The sequence below is a fragment of the Eretmochelys imbricata genome, chromosome 2 (genome assembly GCF_965152235.1).
Source record: "Eretmochelys imbricata isolate rEreImb1 chromosome 2, rEreImb1.hap1, whole genome shotgun sequence".
Classification (NCBI taxonomy): domain Eukaryota; kingdom Metazoa; phylum Chordata; order Testudines; family Cheloniidae; genus Eretmochelys; species Eretmochelys imbricata.
Window position 1 is genome coordinate 228,906,228 of NC_135573.1, and position 25,850 is coordinate 228,932,077.

Here is a 25,850-nt window from a genome sequence, read left to right on the forward strand (position 1 = left end):
AGCACCAAATCAGTTTTGACGAAGGTAGATGGAAAATTTTAACTTACTGAGGTGTCCAGTAAGACAAAATCCTCCAGCAATGGGAACAGAATCCTAAAGCCATCTGAGAGGGAGGTTGGATCCTATGAATCCTACTCAAAGGAATGACAGAACTTACAGAAGTGGGCTGTGAGGAGGGACTTTGCCATTTTAGATTCCTTCCTCTGACAACGGAATTTTAGCTGACCCACTTGAAACTTTAAAAACATTATCTGGGCTTTCTAATGCCACTGAGTCCCTCCATTCAATGGTGGTAAAACCACAAAAAGAACGAGACAAGCTCAATCATTGCTTGGAAGGTCTCACTTGTGTATCAAAGCAGGCCAGGCTCTACATTGCCATTTCCCAGGCGAATTTGGAGGACAGAGGCAAGACATTAGAGGAGAGAAGAATTACAAACAAAGATGGATCAGTGCTGAATTTCCTCTCACTGCCAGGAGGCTTACACATTATCATGCATTAGACATGCTGACACTTCACAGTTGCCCCATTGTATTTAGTTGCTTTCCTGGAGGCAGAGGAAAAGTCACATTACTCTGAGCTGGCAGGGTGTAGCAGCTGAAGAAAATGTGCAACTAAAAATAAAGTATTACTCATTCATGCTGGGCTTTGCATGTCTTCAAGTAAACCGCCATTTGGTCGCATCCTGAATCACTCTGTGTCACTCACCATCTGAGGTTTATTTCAATTAGAGATCATGTAGCCCCTTAACCATTAACAAATTTATCACAGTACTGAGTTTTCTCCTCACTAGTGTGGTTTCCATTCTGCTTTCCAACAGTGGTTCTAAATATACCCAACCATCTGAGGAACTGAAGATTAAGGCTATTTGGAAAAACTTTTTGAGCACAAATCTCCTCTTGGATCGTCAAAGCAGATCTTAACGGATATTCTGCTCTCTCTAATTGTTCAGCTCTGCCACTGAAAACCTGTTCATGCAGTGAAAGCATGATACCACCGGTAAGAACTGCCATGGAGAGCTGAGAGGAGAATTTGCCTTTTTCCTTAGAATGCCATACGGAGGAACTTCTACTGATGAATTGTAAATCCCTGTAGGTATATTATGTGTAGATAGGTTTGATTACTGCCAGCTTGTGTGCTAATGGGTTTCCAGATGCCGCTGCAGTCCAGCCAGAAGGCTGTAATTTACTGCCTGACTAAAGAACCCGGATGAATATATTCCATCTATCATCTGCTTCCACGGGGTGATGTGCTGCTGGTGATACTTTGCAATCTGTGTGTGACCACAAACTGAGCCACCTTCTGGGTTTGGAGAATTCCTGCTGGACTTTTAAAAAGACATATATATCACATGATAACTCATATGTCTTGGGCAACTCCCCCCAGCTCCAATATGGTGTTATCTTATTTACTGATTCAAATTAGGGAAGCAAGTAAAACTAGGGCCAGGGGAAAAAAAAGTGTTATCTCTTTTCTTCTGTGTGTACCTTCATTAGAAAAAGAGGATTACCAGTTTAGTTCAGGCAACCATTATCTAATGCATTATTCCCACATGGAGAGAGAGGATATTATGGTGTATTCCTGGAATGTTGCTGTGGTAAAAACATATCCTCTTACCAAAAAAGGAAATGAAAGAGTACTCAAGAACAGCTTTCCTGTGAATGAATGTACCCATTTGCTGGAGCCTACATATTCAGGTCCAATAACTGGTTGTGAGCAAGGTATCTCTACAGGGTTTGTTGATGTGGGAAGGAATTCTGCGCACACACACTCCCGCCTGGTTCTGGAGTAGCAGGAGGACTACTCTGTGCTTGCTACTGCAGACTCATGTCTTCAATAGCCTCCATGGCCTGCGGGGGGGGCATGCCAACTGTCGGCTAGGGGAGGCTAGCCTCCAGGCCACCCCTTCTGCATCCCCCCCCGCCGGAGCCCAGAGCCCCACCCCCTGTGGCCCCCCTGGAGCACCAGGAGGGTGTCCGGCTTGGCCCCAGCCCGAGCTGTGGCCATAGCACAGGGGAAGCCACAGAGCAGGAAGCAGGAGGCGGGCGGTCTAAGGGTAGTGTGAGAGCAGAGCCACACCTGGCTGTTCGGGGAGGCACAGCCTCTCCCAGCCTATGATACCTGCTGCCCATGCTCCATGGAACATACGCATCATCACTACACATGCAGGTTAGCCAATGGATATGCAGAGACAAAGATCTACTATCCCTTCCCACCGTGCTATTGTAGACATCAGCTAGTGCTCTACAGTGCACAGAAACTTGCCCTCATATATGAAAGGCCTGAATCCTGTCCCTTGCACATCATAACTACACTGGTTCTGGTGCTCATCAAGCATTTTTGTGCCTTTGGGAAGAGGTGGGCAGGCTTTTCCCCCAGGATCATTACAAGCATATGCTAAACATGTTGGACTTCAAAGTGAGGGGTAAGTGCTGTGAGTACAAGAAAACAGAGGTAGTTTGCCACTGAAGGACAGGAAGACTAAAGGTTTTCAAATCATATTTTTCTCGGATAAGAAGGAAGTGAATTTCATATTCCTATTGCTAGACTCAAATCTCTAATGCAGTAACATTAAATTCTCTTTATTTATAAAAGAGTTTTGCCACTTTTGAGCCTATGATCTGTCACACTAAATAAAGTGTAAGTCAAGAAGTAAAGATAGAAGAGTAAACTATTTCTTTCCTAGGTTAATGTCCCTAACCTCACTGGTAAAGTCTTCTGGCTATTTTTCCCCCTGAAAAGATTAATGCTAGGTTTCAAATCCAAGTCACAGCAGGAAATGTAATTACACTCTAATTCAACTAGTATTAGTGTCACATCAGAAAAAAAAAAAAAAAGCAGGTCTGCGACAAGGTATGTGCTTATAGGTGCTGGAACTAGGGGTGCTGGGGATGCTGCCCGCAACCCCGGCTTGAAGTGGTTTCCAACATATACAGGGTGTATAGTTTGGTTCAATGGCTCTCAGCACCCCCATTGCACAGATTGTTCCAGCACCCCTGTATGTGCTGTATCCACACTGTCACCACTTTGGTACATGTAGCTGCTCTGATATTCTCAACAACTAAGCTGTAAACCCTCTGCAAAATGTCAGGCAACCTCGGAGAGTTACTAGGAGAGAGCCAGCTTCCACTGCCAGACCATGAAACAGAACATGCTGCTCATTTGTTCAGGAAGTGCTCACCCAACATTAATGTTAGAAAATGCCTGGATAAAGTCCATCAGTCCGATTCTCTCCTGCTTTGGCCCTGTGTACGCACTTACACTGTGCAGAGTACGTCCAGTGCTTAATTTGTGGCAGGGCTGAGCCCCAGGACCTCTAGGCTTGACATTTCATAGCCCCAGCACCTCTAGGCATCAGTTATGCAGGTAAAAAAATTGTGAGAGCCCCAGCACCTCTTTCATTACAAATTAAGCTCTGAGTAGGTCTAAAATGCCACCAAATCAGAAATGCCTGGCATTTTACCCCCACTTAGTACAGATGTGAATGCCTATGCAAGGTGCAAAGTTGTGGAGAATCAGGCCCCATGTAATCCAAACTCTGATGCTCCTTCACAGAGCTCTGTTGGGGATGAGGTGGTTTGGCTTGACCCCAACGCTGGCCAGTGCTTTCAAGGCACAACCTGACTCAAAAAACATTAGCATCCAGTGATCAAAGGAGAGAAAGAAAAGGGAAAAGCAACGCACTAATGATTTCTCATTATCTCCATGTGATTTCATTTCAGTTTGGCTCAGTCATTCATTTAATTTGCACTGGTTGATCCCTGATCACCTGAGCACTGTGTTAGTGCATTCCCAGCTATACACTTAGCGTTTTGTTTTTTTCGTCTAGTTGATGACAGTACTTTAAGGAACCTACAGCCACTAGAAAGCGAGTGCAAGAGTTTTCTTTCTTTCTTTCTTAGCAGGCCAAGGAGCAACTAGTGAAGCTGAAAGTCCTTATTATATCTAGTTACCAAACAAAATACAGTTCCCATCCCAAGTCTTTGAATCATGATTCAAATATTTTAGCCACATTCAAATGTGGAATTGAAAAACGGGCTCTTTTATAGTTTGGGATCTGACCTGGGTCCAAAAGTACAAAGGTGTGGTAGGATTCAGAGATCTGTATCTATACACCCCCCCCACTTCCCCAATATCTCCCTCACACACATATACTCTTCCCCCCCAGAATTCAAAGGTCTGGTTTTGGCCCATTTATACATATTATGAATAAATTCCTAATCTAAAACACATATTGTAAGTCACTCTTTCCTTACACTGACTCTTTAGTGACTCTATTCTTTTATTTCCTTCTGCAGTTACATGGGTTCTGGAGTGCATCCTCTATACAGCTGAGCAAGGTTTCTGCCAGAGTACACCTATATATGTTAACACAAAGCCTATTTCAAAAAATAAATAATAAATAATAATAATAATGAAATATCTCTACTTCTTCAATCATCTGGAATATACACCTGCTTTTTAACCAGTGTTATTTCTGGTTGATCCCTCTGGAGCTTTCCTTTTTAAATGTAATAATAATGTTAGCATTTTGCAAAACAGCAACATCTGTTCCACCCTAATAATTATGAGACTTTATTCTGATTAAATTTTTTCTCCCCTGACAAACAGAAGTCAGATTCAGCATGGATTTCAGCACAGGAATACCATATATACACAATCTGCTTAGAAAATCAGTGACACGCACATTCCAAAGCATTCTCCCCTTTCCTCTGTATCTCATAGACTCTGTAATAATGTCAAAATATTCCCCTTTTCACAATTCAAAGGGTGACACAAACATTACTTGATTTCCTAACTCATTCATCCTTGTTCTCATTTTACATATTAGCACATATTTGTATGCCAGCAGAATGAAGACATCTTTTCCATATCCAGGAATCGTAATTTTAAATGACATTTAAAGACAGACATATTTGTATTATGACAAAAAATAATTCTTTTGATTTCTCTCAGAATGATCCTTTCCTCTAACGTGTCTAACTGAACTTTGAATTTTTATGTTTCTGGTTTTTGCCTCGGCAACTTGTCCACCTCTTTTGTAAATTAAAGACTCTTTAACACAGTTCTATGACTATTTTCTCCTGTATTTTACCCTTTTTAGTAAATTAATTTCATTTTTCTTTCATCAGAAACAAACTAGAAATTATTAAAACAAAGGACACAGTTCCCCACATCCACACCACCCCCTCTTCCTCCCACCAACGTGTTCTATTTCTATTTCTTAAAATTCCCATCAAGCCCTCTCAAGTCTGACACTATCGAGCCCTGGCTCCTGGAATACTGTCTTCTAGCAGCCACATTTCTCCTTGAGGGCTTTCTACTGTGAGCATGGCCCCTGCCCTTCACTGATCAATGGCTTTGACATCTTGGGATTTGGCAGTGTGATTTCTCAGCTTGGCTCTCATGTTTCCTCTTTGACTTGGCCACAAAACTTTTCAGGTCTTAACTGACTCCTGATAGTTCTCAGTATCTTTTCTGGTCAGCAACACTTCCTTGCTTACCTTCTTTCCACTCCTGTCTCCTGCAGGAAGATGTTGGAATCACCGTTTTCACCAGTTTATTACCAGTTTTTCAACTATGAAAACTGGCACCCCAAATGGATAAGGATGTAGGAGATTAAGATGGAATGGACGAACATGCCTAGCAGAGCTGTCACCTGACTTTCAGGAAGACCAGCCCCCAAATCACTAGCTATGCCCAAAAGAATACTATGAACCTTTAGATACCCACCACTCTATTGTCAGCTTCCTGGCTCCAAATAGCTATAATACTATTAAAAACTTTGGGATATAGTCCCTTAGGGTGAAATTCTTCCCTATGCAAAGCTTAAGTGGTGAATAAGTGCTTTGTGTTAGCCCCCTGTACAGGGCTGAATTGCACTTTTAGAGAGGCAAAAAGCCTTAACACATGCTGAATTTGAGTTTAAGACAACCCCTACACAGCAAAACACTTTAGCATGTGTTTAATGTCAAGTCAACGATACTTAAGCATGTGCTTACAGCCTTTGCTGAAAGGGGATACACAAACATGTGCATAAATGCTTTGTTGAATTGGTACCATATGTTATATTGCCCATGTTAAAATAATGTTAAGATGTACAACTATTTTTTGCAGTGAGTACAACTCTAGCTCGTACAGTATCTTGACCAGGCAGAAAAAAGCCATGTCAGTCCAATAGCATTCAAATCCATAAGGACATGTTCCCTTTGGAAACTGATGAACCACCAGGTTCACTTACAGGTTCAGATTCCAGCTTCTGATGTTGGCTGTTCACTAGAGTTCAAAGTACTAAAAGACTAAAACTGATAGACATACAGGTAAGATATACCATGTAACCAATAACAATGGCAGTTTCTTTACTTATTCTTCTAACAAAATATTTCTAATTTGAAAAAAATGAGGGCATACTGTATTTTCAGTGACTATTCTCCATGAAAGGAACTGATTTACATGAGGTCTGGATTTGGATTCATACCTTCAAATAGTCCAGATCACAGTTTGGTCCTTCTTCTACATCAAAGGATGTAAAGCTGTAGTTAAGTGTATTGCCAGTTGTAGTTTGGATGGTCCAGCTGCAGTATTCATTTAGAGGGTAATTGTTTGGATAATTTAAACTTTCCAAGATGCCATGGCTACGGTTGGCAATCACTATTCCTTGACAAACTGGGGAAAAAAATACAGTAATAAACTATACTTTGTATGCTGCTTTCCATCCCAGGATCTCAAATTATCTACAAATACTACTGAATAAAGCCTAAAAATACTGGCACGAGGTAGGTATTAGTACTCCTGTTTTACAGAGAAGGAAATTGAGAAAGAGAGAGAGAGAGAGATTTTCCCAAGGAAATGCAGGCACAAGGAACAAAATCCAGATATCCCAACTACAAGTCGTTCTTTACAAGCATATCCTTCCTCCCAAGTAAGACTAGAATCATGAGCTGATCTCCCCCATTATCCTACATACTCTTTTGGCCTATTTTTATTTTTTTCAAATGCAAAATTATTCTCCAAAACATCTATTTATATTATTTTAAAAAACTCAAAATAAAAATGCAATGTACCATTTAGCTAAATAAGTCACTTTGAACCAATTTACAGTGGCTGTGGATGTTTTTAGACACAATACTGCAAACTCACATACCATTTCAGGGAACTAGGGGGGAAAAAAAAAGATCCCACATGGCTAGAAAGACAAATGAAACATAGTTGGCTTGAGTTGGACTTCCTAACTGGTTTAACATGCTGGAAGCCAGCATGAAGTTCTTAATAATACTTTCCCTGGTTAGTCATCAAGCCGAGATCTAGTAGAGGATTTGTGGATTTTGACTGGGATAAAGAGAATTTTCCCCTCCCCGGGGTAGGGTGGGGTGAAAAATGTTTGAAAGAGAAAAGAAAGTAGAGAAAGGGTATAGAATAGCCATGCTGTTGGATCAGTGATTCTTATTTTCCTGAATCTGGATTCCACTGGACTCAAAGACTATCAATATGAGTAAATGCTGTGCTGCAGAGCATATTGTATTTGGTTACCCCATATAAATGTGTACATGGGAGCAGAATAAGATGAGGGGGGTGGCAGAGGGCAGGGAGTTAACAGGGGAGTCTCTGGTCTGATCACTCTGACACTAAGTAATTCCCCAAGAGGGCTGACCAAGGAATGAAATGTGATTAGCTACTCAGGGTAGCAGGCTGGGCGAGCTAAAGGATTAATTGACCCATCAGCTGAAGACTGATAAAAAGGCACAGGAAGGATGTGCAAGGGGAACAGGGCTAGCTGAGTCCAGTCTCACAGAGCTCTCAGTTCAAGGAGACATCCGCTCTTTTTGGGCCCTAGGAAAAGGGCTGAAGATACAAGGGACATTGTATATAGTATTGCCGTTTAAAACTGTAAAGGCATTGGAGAGATCTGAAATAAACAGCACGGTGTGGATCTCTATCTAGTGCAGTCTGCGCAGGTGTCTGTGATGCAAGAAGCCAGGAGTGGATCACGCCCTGCTACAGGGGGGAAATAGAAAAGTAGGAAGTTCTTCTTTCTGGAACAGGAAATATACAGAGAGTTTGAAGAACACGTTAGCAAAGCAATTCTATTCCATAGAGGTTTTTATACTGTGTTCATCACAGTAGTATCTGAGGGCCTTCCAGTAGCGCTTTAAGAACATGATACTCATCTGTCACATGTAGTTTGTTCTCTCATCCTCTCCCCAGAGGGAGATGCACACGCAGTGTGGCGTTGTGTTTGGTTGGGATGTGTGGGTTTTTTTTAATACAAATATACTTTTTGCCATGCACTTATGGAAGAAAAGGCCAGGCCAAAGAAATGAATCTTGCCCTTAAAGCAAAAAGTGGTGAGATTTGTGACAGTTCTCAGCTTCTGGGGAAGTTCAGTCCACAGTCTCAGACTGCCCCCAGAGGAAGTTCTGTCTTCCGCACAGCCAAGCTTTTACTCGGATTGTTGAGAGTTCCATGTTGCCAGAGAAGCATAGCTGTCAGCCACCATCTTTGTCCTGGAGCTTTAGATGATTTTTCAGATACCGTGGCCCAGGCCATGGAGTGCTTTGAAAATAAGTAGTGAGACCTAGAACTTGATTTAAAATTCTATGGGAAGCCAGTGTAGAGAGCAGAGGACAGGTCTGATAGATTCGCAGTAGCCTTTGTTCCTGAGGAGGTGTGCTGCAGCATTCTTAAGTAGTTGAAGTCTCTTAAGTGCTGAAGGCTTCATGCTCAGCCATATTGCACTGCTGTACTCTTGCTTAGAATTGACAGAGGCATGAATAACTAAGGCCAGGTCTTCATCCTCCAGGATGGGATGGAGTTTCCAAGCCACGCAGAGAGGGTAGAAAGCATTACTAACAGATGCTATGTGAGAACTCAGCATTAGCAAGGAATCCAAGGGTACACCTGGACTGATGACTGAATTGACCAACTATGGGTATCTGAAAGTCACTTGAACAACTCTTCCATTATCCGTCATCAGAAATAATGCACATACCTCCTTTCCAGATCTTGGAATTTTTTCAGAATGATTTACAGAACAGTAAGTGCAGATACTTACGTGTTCTAAAGTACCCAGAGTGCAACTGAGGCTCAGGGTCAGGTGAATTGGGACATGTCTGCAGATTCACACTCAAGCACCATTGGGAAAGACTACATGAAAACTCCAAAATGGATTTAGAAGAATATGAGTTAGACTATGCAGCTGCCTTCTGGTCCTATTTTTGTATCAGAAATACATCTGGCACGTAAGTGCCTCTGCATGTTTGTCTTACATCAATAAGCACATTTTCCTTTAGAATGTGTCATGTTTCACTGTACACTATCATTCAAACTAGAAGACATGAATGTATTTGGTAATTTACTACATTATTTCAAACTGATACCTGCTGTACATTTTCAGAGTTTGAGCAAGCCACCAAAAGTTTTGTTTATTGAATTTATTGTGCATCGTTAGTAATGAAATAGTAATGTAAATGGCAAAACACACATGCCTTTAGCTGATATCTCAGATACTCTACATTTGTAAACATGCTGTTGGTCCTTGTGATCACCCCACAGAAAGGGTTAATGTGGCTCAGAAGGGGTTAAGTAATCTGCTAGGGAGCACCTGAAAGAAAGTTGGCTTGATAGGCAAGCACTGATTGAGGGTGGAGCCCAGCTGGACAGGAGCAGGCAGGGCTGGTATAAGGCCATGAAGTGAGGGCAGAAGGAGGCTGCAGTGTGGAAGCCTGTAGTCACTCTCTGGGCTTAGAGAGGGAAAGAAGGAAACCCAGGGAGAGAGTAGAAGCCCTGGGCTCCAGGCTCTGAAGGAAGGGTTTACCCAGAAGGGTGGTGGAGTAAAAGCCTGATAGAAGTGGAGTAGAAAAAGGTTCAGAAAAATGGCAGCAAGATTTGAGATGGTACAGGCCTTGGCCACTGATTCAAGGGTCCCTGAGTTGGAACCCAGAGTAGAGGGTGGGCCCAGATTCCCCTTCTAGTCCCTGGGAAAGTGGCATAGCCTTGAATTGGAAGATTGCCAGGGCAATACCCAGTCAATCGGTCCAGTGAGGCTTTGATATCCTGGAAGGAGAAAATTACAGTCACTTGGCTATAGGGCCAAGCCACGAAGAGGGAGAACATTGAGTCATGAAGAGGAAGCACTGTTACTGCTTGAGTATGAGAAGGGCCACAGAGCAAATGAGAGACTGAAGGGGGCATCAGACCAGGCAGCATTTTTCCACAGATGCAGTCACAAGCGGACTCCCCAGCAGTGACTAGAGAATCCCGTGACCGTCCTCTTTAAAAGGACATAGCTACAAGGCTTTTTCTAATCAAGAGTCTTACTTTGTGGCATGTAAAGAATATGGGGACTGTGGGATTCCTTTAAGGGATGAGTGAGCCAGTCAAAGGTAAAAAAAAAAAAAAAAAAAGCACCACACGAGTACAAACCGAACTTGAATACCCTTGGCTTTTCAAACGTTCTGATTAGAAACAGTGGGGTATAATCATTTACTGTAATTCAAACCCAGAGGAATGCCCAGCTACAACCCTCTCTATAAACCTACAAGTCTTCTCAAGATGACATGTCATCTTCAGGATATTCAGAGATTAACTGTAATGCAGTTTATACTTAGTGACGTATCAAAGGTTTACTTAGTCCATATGGCACAAAACGTATTGTGCAAGAAGAAAATTAAATATTGGGACAATATTCAAGATTATGGAGAAAAGCCAGAATTCTGCATGACTTACAATTTAAAAGATAAGTACCAGCCATGAAAGTGTTATATAGAGTATGACCAAAAAGAAAAATATTTAAAATCCAAAAACCTACATACCTTTCATGTTCTCTTTCAGACTCCTAAAAAAAACCCCTAGATTTAGTGACAGCTTTGTTTAAAAATACATCAGTTCATTTTTTAATACCAGTAAAAATAAGTATAAAAAGTACTGATTTGTTTCTGTTGTGCATATATTGTAACAAGCTGAGCACACTGATTCATGGACATGACACCTCCAAATGTTCGTATTCTGCTCTCTGTAGAACTTCAACACTTTCAGGGATTTCCAGGAGGAGAATTGTTTTGCAAAGAAATTCAAAAATGTGTCTTTTGCAACAAATGCTTTGAAAAATTAAGCTCTCAGAAATGTTCCAGATTGGCTTTACTAGAATCTATGGGCCAGATTCTCCATTACATTTGAAGGGGGCCAAAAGGATCTGGTTGTGGCTCCTTGATCTTCATCCACCTAGCCCCAGCAGAAATTACAGCAGCGAAGGGGCTACTTTATCTTCCACCATTGGCAAAATGTCTGAACTTACACCAACGGAAGATCAGGAGCAGCTGCGCACTGTTCCACTGTGCTCCTCCAATCCATGCACCAACCCTGGAATGGCCCTGACACACACCCTCACACACATTCGGTCCTTAATGAAAGAGTAGAAGGGGCAGCAGACATAGGTGGCAGCAGAGCCAACTCCACCTGCTTTCCATCAGGAGACATTTCTCTTACGTTGGGATTCGCAGCTAGCTCTCTCTGTCCATTTCAAGTGCACTATCTGCTGTGGCCCTAGCAGACTAGAGAATCTAGCCAAATAATATAATACATGCACAATCCTTCCTGGAAGAGAATTCTGCTCACAGATGAAACCAGAGGATACAATAAGAAGTTTGTAGAACCAATGCTGGCATTCTAGCAACTTGCCACTCTCACTCTTCTTGTTCATACTTACTCTGCTTGTACTCAGCAAGGAAACCTCTACCTTCAAAATGACCATCTGTCTTTAGTTTCACATATAAAGCATCCCTGGTGGAGCGGATTGACTCTGGTATCTGATTCCCACAAAATTTACCCAGCATCTTAGCACTGCTACTGTTGCCATCATATACCTTTGAATAAAGAGAGACATAAAAATCTTGAGGGATGATGATAGTAGTGAAAACTATTAAACTGTTAACACATTTAACTGATCTCTCATTGTAAAGTAAAGGAGAACAAAGCTATCACATGTTATGGGGAAAGCCATATATGGAAAAACAGTATAAAGGGACAAACTTTTTGAAGTGACCTTCAATTTGCTCTTAAATCTCTCTCTCTCACACACACACATCCTGTACCCTCCTCTGTCCTAAAATAATCCTCTCCATAACTTTAAAGGTGGCATTCAGGATGGAATTTTCCTACTTTAGAACTGTTCACTTGGTGTGAATCTCTCTCTCTCTCTCTCTCTCTCTGTACATGGGCACTCACACTGTGCTCCCTCCCCTAGTGGGGGTGCTGAGAGCCACTGAACCATGTTAGGATATAGATATTCAGGCCTGTCTGTAAAGGCCTGTACTCTAAGAATTTAGGTGTATTCTTATCACTTGGCTAATTATAGAGGTATAAAAGAATCAAAATCACTATCTGCTGGTGTAAGGGCCTTCTCTTACTGTGACAGTCTGAGGCCCTGTTCTTAGGCTCAGGCCTTTGGCTAAGCAGCAGAGGCAGCCATAAACTGGGAAGCGAACGGTCACATCCTCACATTCCAAACTAGTCACACTGAAATAAGGTGCTATTGGGCTGTCAGGCACTATCAGGACAGGATTGTATTCCTATCACCTCCAGAGAAAGGGGAAGTGCCTAGAAAATGTAAAAGGAAACTTAGTTTGATAGCATCCTGTCTGGCAAGAACTCACTTATCAATAGCTGGGATGTGAAATCCTCACTTCTGTGTTGTCTTGTCATTGTAGTTCCCACTTTGCTATTGTTTGTCTGTATAATCTCTGTCTGGTTCTGTGATTGTTTCTGTCTGCTGTATAATTAATTTTGCTGGGTATAAACTAATTAAGGTGGTGGGATATAATTGGTTACATAATCATATTACAATATGTTAGGATTGGTTAGTTAAATTTCAGGAAAATGATTGGTTAAGGTATAGCTAAGCAGAACTCAAGTTTTACTATATAGTCTGTAGTCAATGAGGAAGTGAGTGGGTGTGGGTGGGGGTGGGCATGTGGGTGTGTGAGATGGGAACAGGGAATGGGGGTAAGAAAATTGGAATCATGTTTTGCTAAAGGGGGAAATGGGAATGGGAGTAAGGAAGTTGGAATCATGTTTGGCTAAGGGTAGGAATGGGAACAGGGACACAGGTGTAAGGCTCTGTGGTGTCAGAGCTGGGAAGGGGGATACTAAGGAAGGAAACTGGAATCATGCTTGCTGGAAGTTCACCCCAATAAACATCGAATTGTTTGCACCTTTGGACTTCGGGTATTATTGCTCTCTGTTCATGTGAGAAGGACCAGGGAAGTAAGTGGGTGAAGGAATAAGCCCTCTAACAAACCAACTGTAAACTTTATATATAATGGAAACCACTTCAAGTCAGGGGATGCTGCAGCATGCCCCACACCCCTAGTTCTAGCACTTATACCCCTAGTATCTGAGGTAGGGTGACCAGATGTCCCAATTTTATGGGGACAGTCCCTATTTTTGGGTCTTCTTCTTATATAGGCTCCTATTACCCCCCACCCCATCCCGATTTTTCACACTTGCTTTCTGGTCACCCTAATCTGAGGAAGAGAGAGAGACTGTACATACAGCAAGGTAATCAGAGCTGCATTTTGGATGAAACTCCAAGTGGAACTGTTGAAACTGGATTTCAAAAAGACTGCCTCGGCTTGACTTCAACAACCAATAGCATTCTGAATTGTGGTAATAAGGCATGGGATAGTTGGGAGACATGAACATGCCAGATGAAGTTGTGAGGGTCCCACCACAGCCTGAAAAGAACAAAGAGAACCATAATTAACTGCATTAAACCTCCCCAGTCTCTCTCTCATAAAGAGATTTTATGCTTAGTTTTCTACTCGTCCGATGAAGTGAGCTGTAGCTCTCGAAAGCTTATGCTCAAATAATTTGGTCAGTCTCTAAGGTGCCACAAGTACTTCTTTTCTTTTTGCGAATACAGACTAACACGGCTGCTACTCTGAAAACTACTCTTCTACTGTAACTCTCCTTTATCCAATTAAATGCTTCACGGCAGGGAGCTACCTCACAGGATTATACACACTGTAGAGCCCCTTGGGAAAATTCTAACCTCAGGCAAGAGACGTGTCCTGCTGGAATTACACTTCAGGAAAAGTACAAATCATCTGCTAATGAATGTATTACATCCATTAGCATGAGTCTTTCCATGGTTACTGATGCCATGGCAATGAGTTTATAGCTCTTTTTAAGGGACTTTAGGTTTATCCTCATACTTTCTTTTCTTTCTTGCCACAATTATGTAACAGAAGATAGCAAATATACAATAATAACTGCACTTTGATAGCACCTTTCCCCTGGGGATCTTAAAGCATTTTATGCATATTAGCTAATTAATCCTAACAGCATTCCTTTGAGATAGCTATTACTATACAAATAGTAACCTGAAGAAATGAAAGGATAAATGATTCACCAAATGTCTCATAGGAAGTCAGGGACAGAGACAGCAACAGAACCCAGGAGTCCTATCTCATACTCTGCTGTTCTAATACTAAATCCTGCTCCACTGCCCTCCCACGCTGTATCTCTCAGCCCCACTTCTGTTAGCACCATTCATTTCCTAACAAGCACAGAAACAAAGGATAGAGTGGAAGTTAAAATATAAACTAGAATATGGTGCTATCGTAAATCACTTGGAGAGAAACCCTTATTTACCCAAGAACAGGAAATGTAGATCCCTTTTCTAAACTGCTTGAACTTGTGTTGCCACCAATCAGTTAAGTTTGGGGGAAAGTGTTTAAAGGGGATTCAGGATGCAGTTAGGTGCAGGGGAGATAGAAAACAGCACAGAATAAAAAATAAAAGATCTAACAAGGAGATTGGTCAAATAGTTCCACCCTTGGCATTCTCATTCTCATTTTCATGCATCTGATGAAGTGAGCTGTAGCGCACGAAAGCTTATGCTCTAATAAATGTGTTAATCGCTAAGCTGCCACAAGTACTCCTTTTCTTTTTATGGATACAGACTAACACGGCTGCTACTCTGAAACCTGTCTTTTTACCTGTTGTGGTACCATCCCAGTAAGCTGAAAATCCAGTTCTTGTGCCATATACATCACTTACAAATTTTATCCACAGCCTGTTACTATGGGAGATGATTACAGGAGGCAGAGCCGAACCACAGTACTTTCCAAGCACTGGTGAAGTTTCATAGCCTCCATCTCTAGAATGAAACAGAAGAAAAATCTTGGGCCAAACAGGTAAGAGTGAGAAAAGTAAATGAAATGTCTCCTGGGATTCCTTCAGCTTTGTCTTTAGCAGGAATACATTATTAACTACTGAAGGGGTTCTGCTATGTGCAAGACGTTTTAATCAACTACTCACACACCACTTGCAAGCATTTTGACCTAGCTTTTGAAGGTATTTAGGCATTGCTGCACTCAGCATTGCAAGGCCCAAATGATTTAGTAACCTCTCTCTCATTTCAAAAGCCAAAATTCCACTGACAGCTGATGAGATTTAGGTTCCTAAATCCCTATTGGAAATGAGATTAGGGCCCAAAATCTTAAGTTAAATTAAGTGGTGCAACACTGAGAGCAGCAATGCCTAAATACCTTCAAAAGCTGAGCATAAATCTCAACAATTTCATTCCAGTACAGGTTCAAAACATCACAACATCCTGACAGAGCCAAAGAAGCATCTCTGGGATCTTCGAAGCTGCATGGGGGAGCAATGAGGGCAAAGCATCAGTGTCATCATGTCTGTCCTCTATAAAGCAACAGACAAATATAGGTAGGCCTATATTAGCCTACCTATATTTCAGAACAGATGGGTTGAATCTCAGTTTTAGATGATTTTCTCTGGCCTCCACAGATGATTCCACAGCTGACACTTCTGATCCTGCCCTTAGCTGGTGGTGGCACCCCCTAATGTTGCAATCAGGGTGCACAAGCAAAGCTTTGTTATGCCTCCTGAACATGTTGGTTTTGAGGGTAGTCACATTTCTGCACACACGCACACCCCTCACTGAAAGTATTATAGTGATGATACTGTCATTGACTTTTCTGTAATGTTAGTATCATGCAATTTCACATACAAAAAAATGCAGGTCCTACAGTAGGGTTTAAAAAACAATCCAAGGTGCCATTTTAATATGCTGCCACCAAAGTAGAGCCATATTTTAAAGAGAGAAATCCTGTTTCTAGTTGTTTTTATTAAACCATTTGGTTTAGCCTTGTTATGATAGAAGGTCTGTTCTCTCCTCTTTACCGGGCTGGGCGGTAAAGCAGCACTCTGGGGGGCGGGGCTGCGTGCTCCGGCGGATCCGCGCATCAGCTTGTCTGGCTCCCACACGGGTGCCGGGCCAGGGCCGAGGGGTTGGATAATGGGGCCAATGGGGGGAAGGGGAACAGGGGTCACGCGGTGGGGATGTAGCGGGGCTCAGCCAGGCTGCGGTGACCCGAGGGGCGGAAGTTCATGCTCCAGTCCGGGTGCCTGCGGCCGGAGGGAGCGGATCCGTGCTGCAGCCCTGGCCCCGGCTCCACTCCTCCCGCGCCCCGGCCAGGGGGTGCTGCGCTCTCCGCCGGGCTGGGCGGTTTTGCCGCCGCTGCCACCACCACTTCACACGGCTCCTGCCTCCCTCCCGCCCGAGACCCTCTGTCCCTACTAACAAAAATGATTTAGTTCGCAAGTTTACAAACATTTTTATCCTAAAGGAATAAAAATATCTTTCCTAGTAAAATTTCAAAGCACATTATTTCTTTGTAGACTCTAATCACTCTACCCCGATATAACGCACCTATAGGTTTCACTTATAACGTGGTAAGATTTTTTGGCTCCTGAGGACTGCGTTATATCAGGGTTTTAGGTGTAGGTGTTACATTAGCTACTTTCCAGTCACCTGCTACAGAGTCTGATTCAAATGTAGGTTACATACCACAGTTAATAGTTCTGCAATTTCCTATCTGAGTTCCTGGTGATTTATTACTCTTTAATTGATCAATTTGTTCCAAAACATCCTCTATCAACACCTCAATCTGGGACAGTCTGTCACCTAAAAGGAATGGCTTGGGTATAGGGATCTCCCCCACATCCTCTGTAGTGAAGACTGATGCAAAGACATCATTTAGCTTCTCTGCAATAGCCTCGTTTTCCTTGTGTGCCCCTTTAGCACCTCAGTCATCCAGTTGCCCCACACATTGTTTGGCAGGCTTGCTGCTTCTGATCTACTTACAAAATTGCTGTTAGTTTTTGTGTCCTTCACTTGTTGTGCTTCTAATTTTTTCTTGGACTGCCTTATTATAATTTTACACTCCTTTCTATTTTCCTCATTAGGATTTGACTTCCAATTTTTAAAAGATGCCTTTTTGCCTCTCGCCACCTCTTTTATTCTGCTGTTTAGCATTGCTGGCATTTTTTTGGTCCTCTGACTGTTTTTTTTTATTTGGGGGTATATATATTTTATTTGTGACTCTATTACAGCGTTTTAAAAATAGTCTCCGTGCAGTCTGCAGGTATTTAACCTTTGTGATTGTCCCTTTTGATTTCTGTTTAACTAGCTTCCTCATTTTTGTGTAGTCCCTCTTTTTGAAATTAAATGCTACTGTGGTGGGTTTGTTTAGCATTTTCCCCCACACACAGATGTTAAATTTAATTACAGCATGGTCGCTATTACCAAGCAGTTCAGCTATATCCAGCTCCTGGACCAGATCCTATGCTCCACTTAGGACAAAATCAAGAATTGCCTCTTCCCTTGTGCGTTCCAGGACTAGCTGCTCCATGAAGCAGTCATTTGTGGAGTGAAGAAATTTTATCTCTGCATCCTATCCTGAGGTGACATATACACAATATGAGGATAGTTGAAATCCCTCCATTATTATTGCATGTTCTGCCTATGAAGCCACTCTAACCTCCCTGAGCATTTCACAGTCGCTGTCACCATCCTGGTCAGGTGGTCAGCAGTAGATTCTTACTGCTGTATCTTATTGTTCAAGCATGGAATATCTATCCATAGAGATTCTATGATTCAGTCTGATTCATTTAAGATTTTTTACTTTATCTGACTCTATGCTTTCTTTCACTTATAGTGCCTCTCCCCAACCAGTACAAGAAGAGATGGTCCTTCTGCTGAGGAATTTATAAGCCCCACAAGAATCCATTCACTTACCCTGATGGAGCTGGAATTTCTCCAGGACCATCAGAGGTGGGAAATATAAGAATGGAACAGGAAGGAGGGAGCAACAAGGTTTTATTTCTAGTTCACTAACAAACCCTTTCCCAGCGTGCCAGCCCCAGGTACATTTCAGGCTACAGTTTCTTGTTCAGCCTAAACGGATTCTACTTCCTACCCTTGGTTACAATCAGTAACGAGGATAATAGAACTCAATGGGCTTGCCTGATTTCCACATAATCCATTGAACAAAGCTTATTCCCTTCCAAGGTGAAGTTGGTGAAATGCAGCACAATCTGTTTGTTGGTTTCCACTCGGATCCTGTATATGCATTCTGTCTTGACAGGGTAGTTTCTGGGGTAGTTTGGAGATGTCAGCATACCAGTGGCATCAGTGTATTGATGGGAACATACTTTTAAAAGAAAGAAGCAGAACACACAGTGACTTGAAGATACATCAACCACAACGTCCCATTCCAAAGATGTCTGTTGGTTATGAAACAGTTTAAAGCACATATTTAATTAAAAATAAATATCTATTTCTGACAGACAGGAGACCAAACATCCTGATCTACTCTGTATTGTAACTTATCTTGGAAAAATCTTATTGATGGAGCTCCCAATTTACAGTAATCCATCAAACCAAAAACAGAATCCAGGATGTGTAAGGGATTTATTGTACTTGATTTGACACGTTGATTGTTTAAGTAAAACTTTCTTTAATCACTGTGCATACAAAAGGCAGAGGTGGTGGTGGTATGTGTGGTGTGGTGGAGGGTTAAGTATTTGTAGTTGCTAAACAGGCTTTAATCTTACACTGGTAGACAGGAAAAAAGGACACTGTAATGGCTAGCTTGATGATCTGCAGTCAGCACAATGTGTTGCCATCGAGCCCTGAACATCTGAGCAACAGAGGCTTAGAAACCTTCCATGCATTCACTCCCTGTGTGAAGAGAACATCTCCCATTGCTCTCAGGCAGCCTCCTTTGGACTAAACTAGGAGCAATGTTGATTTTCCTTTCTAATGTCCTTTTTCTGTTTACCTAAGTCATGAAGGGGCACCTGACTGGTCACATTCTACCTGCAGGAAAGCATAAAATCCCTGATTGCCAGGACCCAGCAGTTCTCTCCAAGGTACAGTTCTAGAATGAGTTGCATCCATCCCTCCTGGACCAACAAGAGGGCAACCATGACACTGAGCCTTGGTGTGAGGTGGAAAATGGGATGGAGAAATGAGGGGATTTGAGAGAACCTCTGCGAAAAGAGAGAGCAAAGGCTCCACAAAAGTTCAAACTCTTGCTGTAGGACAGAATATAAGAATAATGGCATGCATGATAGAATTCATGGAATGTTTCATATGTAGTGATCATAGTTACACTAATTACAACGTACAGTCGAAGCAGATAGTAGAATGCAATGACTAACTTTAACCGTTTCACCAGGCCTTAACAGATCTCTGGAACCTAAGTTTGTAACAAACTACTGCTACAGTTTAATGCCCAATACTTTACATAGTAGCATAAGAACTGATGCAAGCCACAGGCCCTTCACATCTCGAATAGCAGGATCACCATTCTGCTCTGATGAACTTAATAATTATAACATTTAATTTCATAAAACCTTTCGAAATTTGCCTATTTAATTTTCTGAAATATTACTTATTACTGAATATTACTGAAATATTACTTATGTCATAAGAGAGCACAAATCATATGACCTAGGGGCATAGCGAGCAGATCGAGGACGTGATCATTCCCCTCTATTCGACATTGGTGAGGCCTCATCTGGAGTACTGTGTCCAGTTTTGGGCCCCGCACTACAAGAAGGATGTGGATAAATTGGAGAGAGTCCAGCGAAGGGCAACAAAAATGATTAGGGGTCTGGAACACATGACTTATGAGGAGAGGCTGAGGGAACTGGGATTGTTTAGTCTGCAGAAGAGAAGAATGAGAGGGGATTTGATAGCTGCTTTCAACTACCTGAGAGGTGGTTCCAGAGAGGATGGTTCTAGACTATTCTCAGTGGTAGAAGAGGACAGGACAAGGAGTAATGGTCTCAAGTTGCAGTGGGGGAGGTTTAGGTTGGATATTAGGAAAAACTTCTTCACTAGGAGGGTGGTGAAACACTGGAATGCATTACCTAGGGAGGTGGTAGAATCTCCTTCCTTAGAAGTTTTTAAGGTCAGGCTTGACAAAGCCCTGGCTGGGATGATTTAATTGGGGATTGGTCCTGCTTTGAGCAGGGGGTTGGACTAGATGACCTCCTGAGGTCCCTTCCAACCCTGATATTCTATGATTCTATGATTCTATGACCAATCTGAGGGATAAAAAGTGAAAAATTCCCTCTGTGTTTTAATTATCTAGAAAGATTAAATATGACAAATGTGATCTAACTAATATGCTTTCTAAACTGACAGTACAATACTGAACTCTTGCTTCAATCCAATACTGTGTGAGCCCTCTTTACTCTTCCTTTTGCTATGATTTACTCCGCCAACCTCTCATCAAATGAAAAGCTAAGATATGTGATCAGAAATATGACATGCACATCTTTTTACATGGCTCACACTCAGTACAAATGACTACGTGAAGAGAAGTACTATGAACACTTTGTTCTACTCAGTAGGTGAGACAGACAATGCTGCCTTGATGGCATTACCATACACGTCATTTCTTTCATTTCACTTATGTGTAATTTAGAAAAGCTGCCATATCCATAAACATGCTCAAATGCATGCATGTAATTTTAAGGTCAAGTTTGGTCACCTTCAATGAAATCTCTGGTACTTCATCAGTCCAATGTGCAATACCTTCACAAGTGTTGCCAACTTTCATTATTGTATCATGAATCTCATGATATTTGGCATTTTTCTTCAAGCCTCCAATCTTAAAGTCAGATGATTTTTTGATTTTATAAAGTACGTTTCTAGCCCTCATGGTTGTAGACAGAAGCGCAAAAATGTGTATCAAGTGCACCCTAAAGGCTCAAGACCTAAAAGGGAAAAAAACCCCAAGCCCTCAAAATGTTTAGGTCAATGTCATGATTATTTGGGGGCCTGGCTCATGATTTCTGAATGCTTGGGACTGGCAGTATTACGGTTGTGCCTTCATTCAAGGGCTGAGACAATGAATGCCGGGTTCTAGTATAGAGAGTATTAAAATGGTTATGTTATGATGTAATTTCAGTGTGAACATTAACCACCACTTTTAAGAGCAACCACTGCAGTCCCTCAAGAGAAATGATGTTCCAGTTTCCCTGCATCACTAATGTTTGCTTCCCTGAAAGGAATCTATTTTCAAACCTGGGTGGCGATCCAAACCGCAAGTTATTTTTTGTTCCACATTTTGCACCAGAACTCAAAGATCGAAAGAGAAACGTGACAGGTCTTATAGTAACTGACTCTCCCATGTCAGTCCTCCAGCTACAACTACACAGAGCCAAGAACACATTTCAGATACAGTGCTGTAAAGATTATAAGAAGAGTAAATGTGCCAAATGGCCTTACTTACTTACATATGCATCATCCAGCCCAACTACTATTGCTCCCCTTACTCTGGTTTCAGCTGACGAACGGGTACTCATCTTTTGCGTTTCCCTCACTAACACAGCATCAAAAAGTCAATTTTCTTTGAAATGTGCTAGCTTCGGTTTGCAAATACTAATGCAAATTATTAGGTAAGCAGCCAGAAAGAGGAACTCTGGACCCCTTGCCAAGTTTCAGAATGCCTGATGCCATGATGAGATTAATAAAAGACTGGAAAAATATGTATTCCCAATTCATTTTAAATATACTACTCAAGTTCACTAAAGAAAGAAGAAAAGGGTACTTGTCCAGAATGATCACACATCTTTCTTTGCCAGTGTGTGAGGTTTTCGAAACCCACTGAATCGGGTTCTGATTTCAGTACAACATTAACGTTTGCTCCCCTAGAAAAGGCTGTAAACTACTGCAACCTGGTATAACATTGCCAATACTAATACTAATAAAAAAGTCAGGTTTCATGTTTCTTTCTCATGCAGCCATGCACAGCACAGAAAATGATGTTAGCATCTGTTCCAATAAAGGGATATTCATTGGTTGCCATGATGCCTATTAATCCAAAGCAAAATTCAGAGTATTAAATCATCGGTAAAATTGTGATTTTTCTTTTAGTTTGATCTTACACTGCCAAAAAAGAACACAGATTCTCGAACACTAAGATCTTTATATCACGTTCGGCATATTTACAAAAAAGAAAAAGAAGCCACTTCGCCACATGAAGTGTATTCCTCTCCACAGGCAGTAGATAAAGCACATCTACACTCGAGAGCCTTCTGCTGGCAGGCATTAACTGACTTAAATTTTTACCAACCACAGCTGAGGGATGAGAAGGAGAACAAAGGTCCTTTGTAAAGTGTTTCAACCCCATTATTCAGAAACACTAGTCACAGCAATTTAAACTGAATCGCAATCCCTCCTTGACTTCTCTGTGTATATCTGCCAAATACAACTTTCAATTCCCATCTTTTCCCACTCAGCAGGGGAGAAGGTCCATCCCTCTCATCTCCCGATGGGAATTACTGATAATGTCCATTGAAGTGTCATCTTAGAGTTGAATTTACACTATTCTATCAACAAGAAAGTTAGACCTACAAGTCTACATTTTCTCTTTGGTTATACTTGTGCAGCCTTTCTGAAGCCCGTGGGGTTTCAGAAGCCTAGCTGAAAGCAATATTTGGCCCAGAAAGTACAGAAAAGAAAAGAATTGGTGCTGGGATTGTTCATGATCATACTCTATAAATACCTTCCAGGTAACAGGGAAAATTTAAGGAAAGGAATTATTCCCAATCTCAGATAATAGTAGGAAAGGAAGCAATAAAATGAAACTAAGAAAGGAAATGTTAATGCTAGAGATGAGGGAGCTGATAGGAGTCTGAAGCCATATTTGCTTTTGATACAGATTCATTTCAGTTTGAATAGCCCACATTTGATGGCAGATAATAAGGCTGGCAGATACAAATTAATCTGACAAAAAGTGATGCCCCGCATCAGGCTGGGTTGTCAATAAGCGGATGATTTTTATAAAAATGTTTACCAGCACCGCAGTTAAACCAAAGTTAGACTGTCCAGCTACCAAAGTTATAATGTCCAGCTACCTCCTCCTTTAACTCTGGCCTCTCTGATCAGTCAGTGCCGTCTTCTCTTAGTCCTACAGAAGCTGAGAAATCTCAAACCATAGTCATAGTCACTCCCATCATACCCCAGATGGGAGGGATGTGGAATATGTATGTCAAATATGGAATTTGTGAACAAAATTTCCATCCAAAAAGCAAATGGCACAAAAACATGATAAAAGCTCTTGCTAAGAATGACTAGCTAAAGCTCCACAAAGGAAAGAATAAAATGTAACCTTCTTTGACTAAAAACAGAACAGGTATTTGTGAATAAACAAAGGATAATTAAATACATATATGGAACGCAATCGTGCTCCCACTGAAGACTACGGCTGGATCCTGCAAGGTGCCAAGCCCTCTGTCCCCATTCAGGATTGAACCCTTTGAGAGTTTGGCCGTTGATTTCATTCGAGAGCAAGACCAGGCTCACTGCATGTTGGCTAAATGTGGTTTAGCCAGCAGAGATGGAAAAAGAGTTGAATATTCAGGTCTATCTGTCGGTCTAACTATGCTGATATTTATATAGCCCTCACCACATTCAGAGGTCCTTTTCATTTGGGCCCTGGTCTCTAAACTTCTATCCAATATCAGCTTGTTTCCTATGAGACCATGTCCCTGAAAGTCAAACAGATGACTCATGTAATATGATAGAGGGAAAGCCCAGCTTCCGTTGCTAGGGCAGGACAGTTCCACTGAATAAGGTACATAGATTCATAGATATTAAGGTCAGAAGGGACCATTATGATAATCTAGTCTGACCTCCTGCACAACGCAGGCCACAGAATCTTACCCACCCACTCCTGCGAAAAACCTCTCATCTATGTCTGAGCTATTGAAGTCCTCAAATCGTGGTTTAAAGATTTCAAGGAGCAGAGAATCCTCCAGCAAGTGACCCGTGCCCCATGCTACAGAGGAAGGCGAAAAACCTCCAGGGCCTCTTCCAATCTGTCCTGGAGGAAAATTCTTTCCCAGCCCCAAATATGGCGATCAGCTGAACCCTGAGCATATGGGCAAGATTCACCAGCCAGACACCCAGGAAAGAATTTTCTGTAGTAACTCAGATTCCACCCCATCCAACACCCCATCACAGGCCATTGGACCTATTTACCATGTTAAACAGCTGACTATTACTCAGGTGGTCTTTGACTGGCCAAATAGCACTCATGTTTCTACTATTTGGTATGCTTATCCCCACTAGCTCAGAGATTTCAGGAACTTTCCAGATAGCGTTCCATGCCCCAGGCTACATATTCCAGTGTTGTTTGCTTTTCTGACAAGAACTATACTGATGGTATCAAGGTTCTGTCTGCTGTTATTCTTGGGCTGTGTTATCAGAACTAATAATAAATATATTACAAATAATACATGCCAACAAAAACACTCTTTCCTATACTATAAAGATGCAAAAAGGAAGTTTTATTTTACATGAAAATGCCCTTTCACTCATATTTGTTCCCTTTTATACGATAACATTGTTCATCTTTTCAATAGCTCAGTCTCTGTAGAACAATTTAAGGCCACTACTTTTCTATTCTTCCCATTGGAACATCTAATATAAACCAGAACTACTTTGACCTGTTCTGATATTGGTTACAATGCAGTTGGCTCACAAACTGTAGCTGAAAATATATGGAAGATACTTGTTGCACAAGAAACATGATTAGAACCATATTTTCTTAGCAGGAAAAAAAGTGTGTTAGACTTCAAAAAATCCACAGCACTGGTATATATCCTCTTCTTTTCTCAAATATAAGTACATACTGCCCACACATAATTGGATAGGTATGAAATGAATATAAATCTTAAAGACAGAAGACTTAACATTTGATATAATTTGATAGGAGTGGGCAATTGCATCAGTTAGCTAAGTCCCCCTAATTCAGTGTGTGTGTGTATTTCTTTTACACCAAGGCAGCTTCAGAGCTCTTTGTTCTAAGATTAAAAATGAACGTCAGCAGATCAGCATTCATGAGCAAATTTACAGTAATATTTTGTGTGTGCAAAGAACAAAAAAGTATCTTTACAGGGAAACAGATTTTAGTTTCAGCTTTCTAAGGGGTTATTATTAGCAGACAACCAATGTTAGGAGGTTTAGAGAATTGGTTTGGTTCAGATAAACAGCCAAAAATTTTGATAGTTATCTGATGCTTTTCCATACTTATCCAAACTGTAGTAGTTGAACTGAAAAAAACAAATTGTTCTGGAAATTATACTTCCAAGTTTAGGTCAGATTAAACAGAGAGCATTAGCTCTTTTGTGATATTTCTGCATGAAGCCCCAGCTTAAACCAAGACATGTACACAGAAGTGTAATATAAACTGTGGGAGAGACGGGGGAGAAATAGCAGCCATACATGTTCAGACCTCCAAAGTGGTTCAGGTATGGTTTCAATTTTCGGTGAAGGTTCTAGTTAGTTCTTATTTCATCCAACCATGGTCACCCATCTCTAGCCATTGTAGATATTAAATAGAAAAGGGCTTCCTAGAATGCTGCAACTTCCCTTAGAACTGCCCATCTACCTCTGAATCAGCTTGCTTTTGTTGGTCAAGCCAAACCCTTGCTACTACAGCACCATCAGTATTGGTGCAGACCCA

The 25,850-nt window shown here is 41.5% G+C and overlaps 1 protein-coding gene across 1 annotated transcript in view; it reads right to left on the reverse strand.

Moving 5' to 3' along the window:
* Positions 1-25,850, reverse strand: part of CUBN (cubilin) — a 219,163-nt gene that overhangs the window by 146,679 nt on the left and 46,634 nt on the right. Inside the window, exons 23-27 of the mRNA XM_077809433.1 lie at positions 18,329-18,515; positions 14,997-15,157; positions 13,549-13,730; positions 11,705-11,861; positions 6,479-6,666 (exon numbers count right to left, since the gene is read on the reverse strand). Of these exons, the coding sequence (XP_077665559.1) occupies positions 6,479-6,666; positions 11,705-11,861; positions 13,549-13,730; positions 14,997-15,157; positions 18,329-18,515 (875 nt within the window). The remainder of the gene's footprint in view (positions 1-6,478; positions 6,667-11,704; positions 11,862-13,548; positions 13,731-14,996; positions 15,158-18,328; positions 18,516-25,850) is intronic.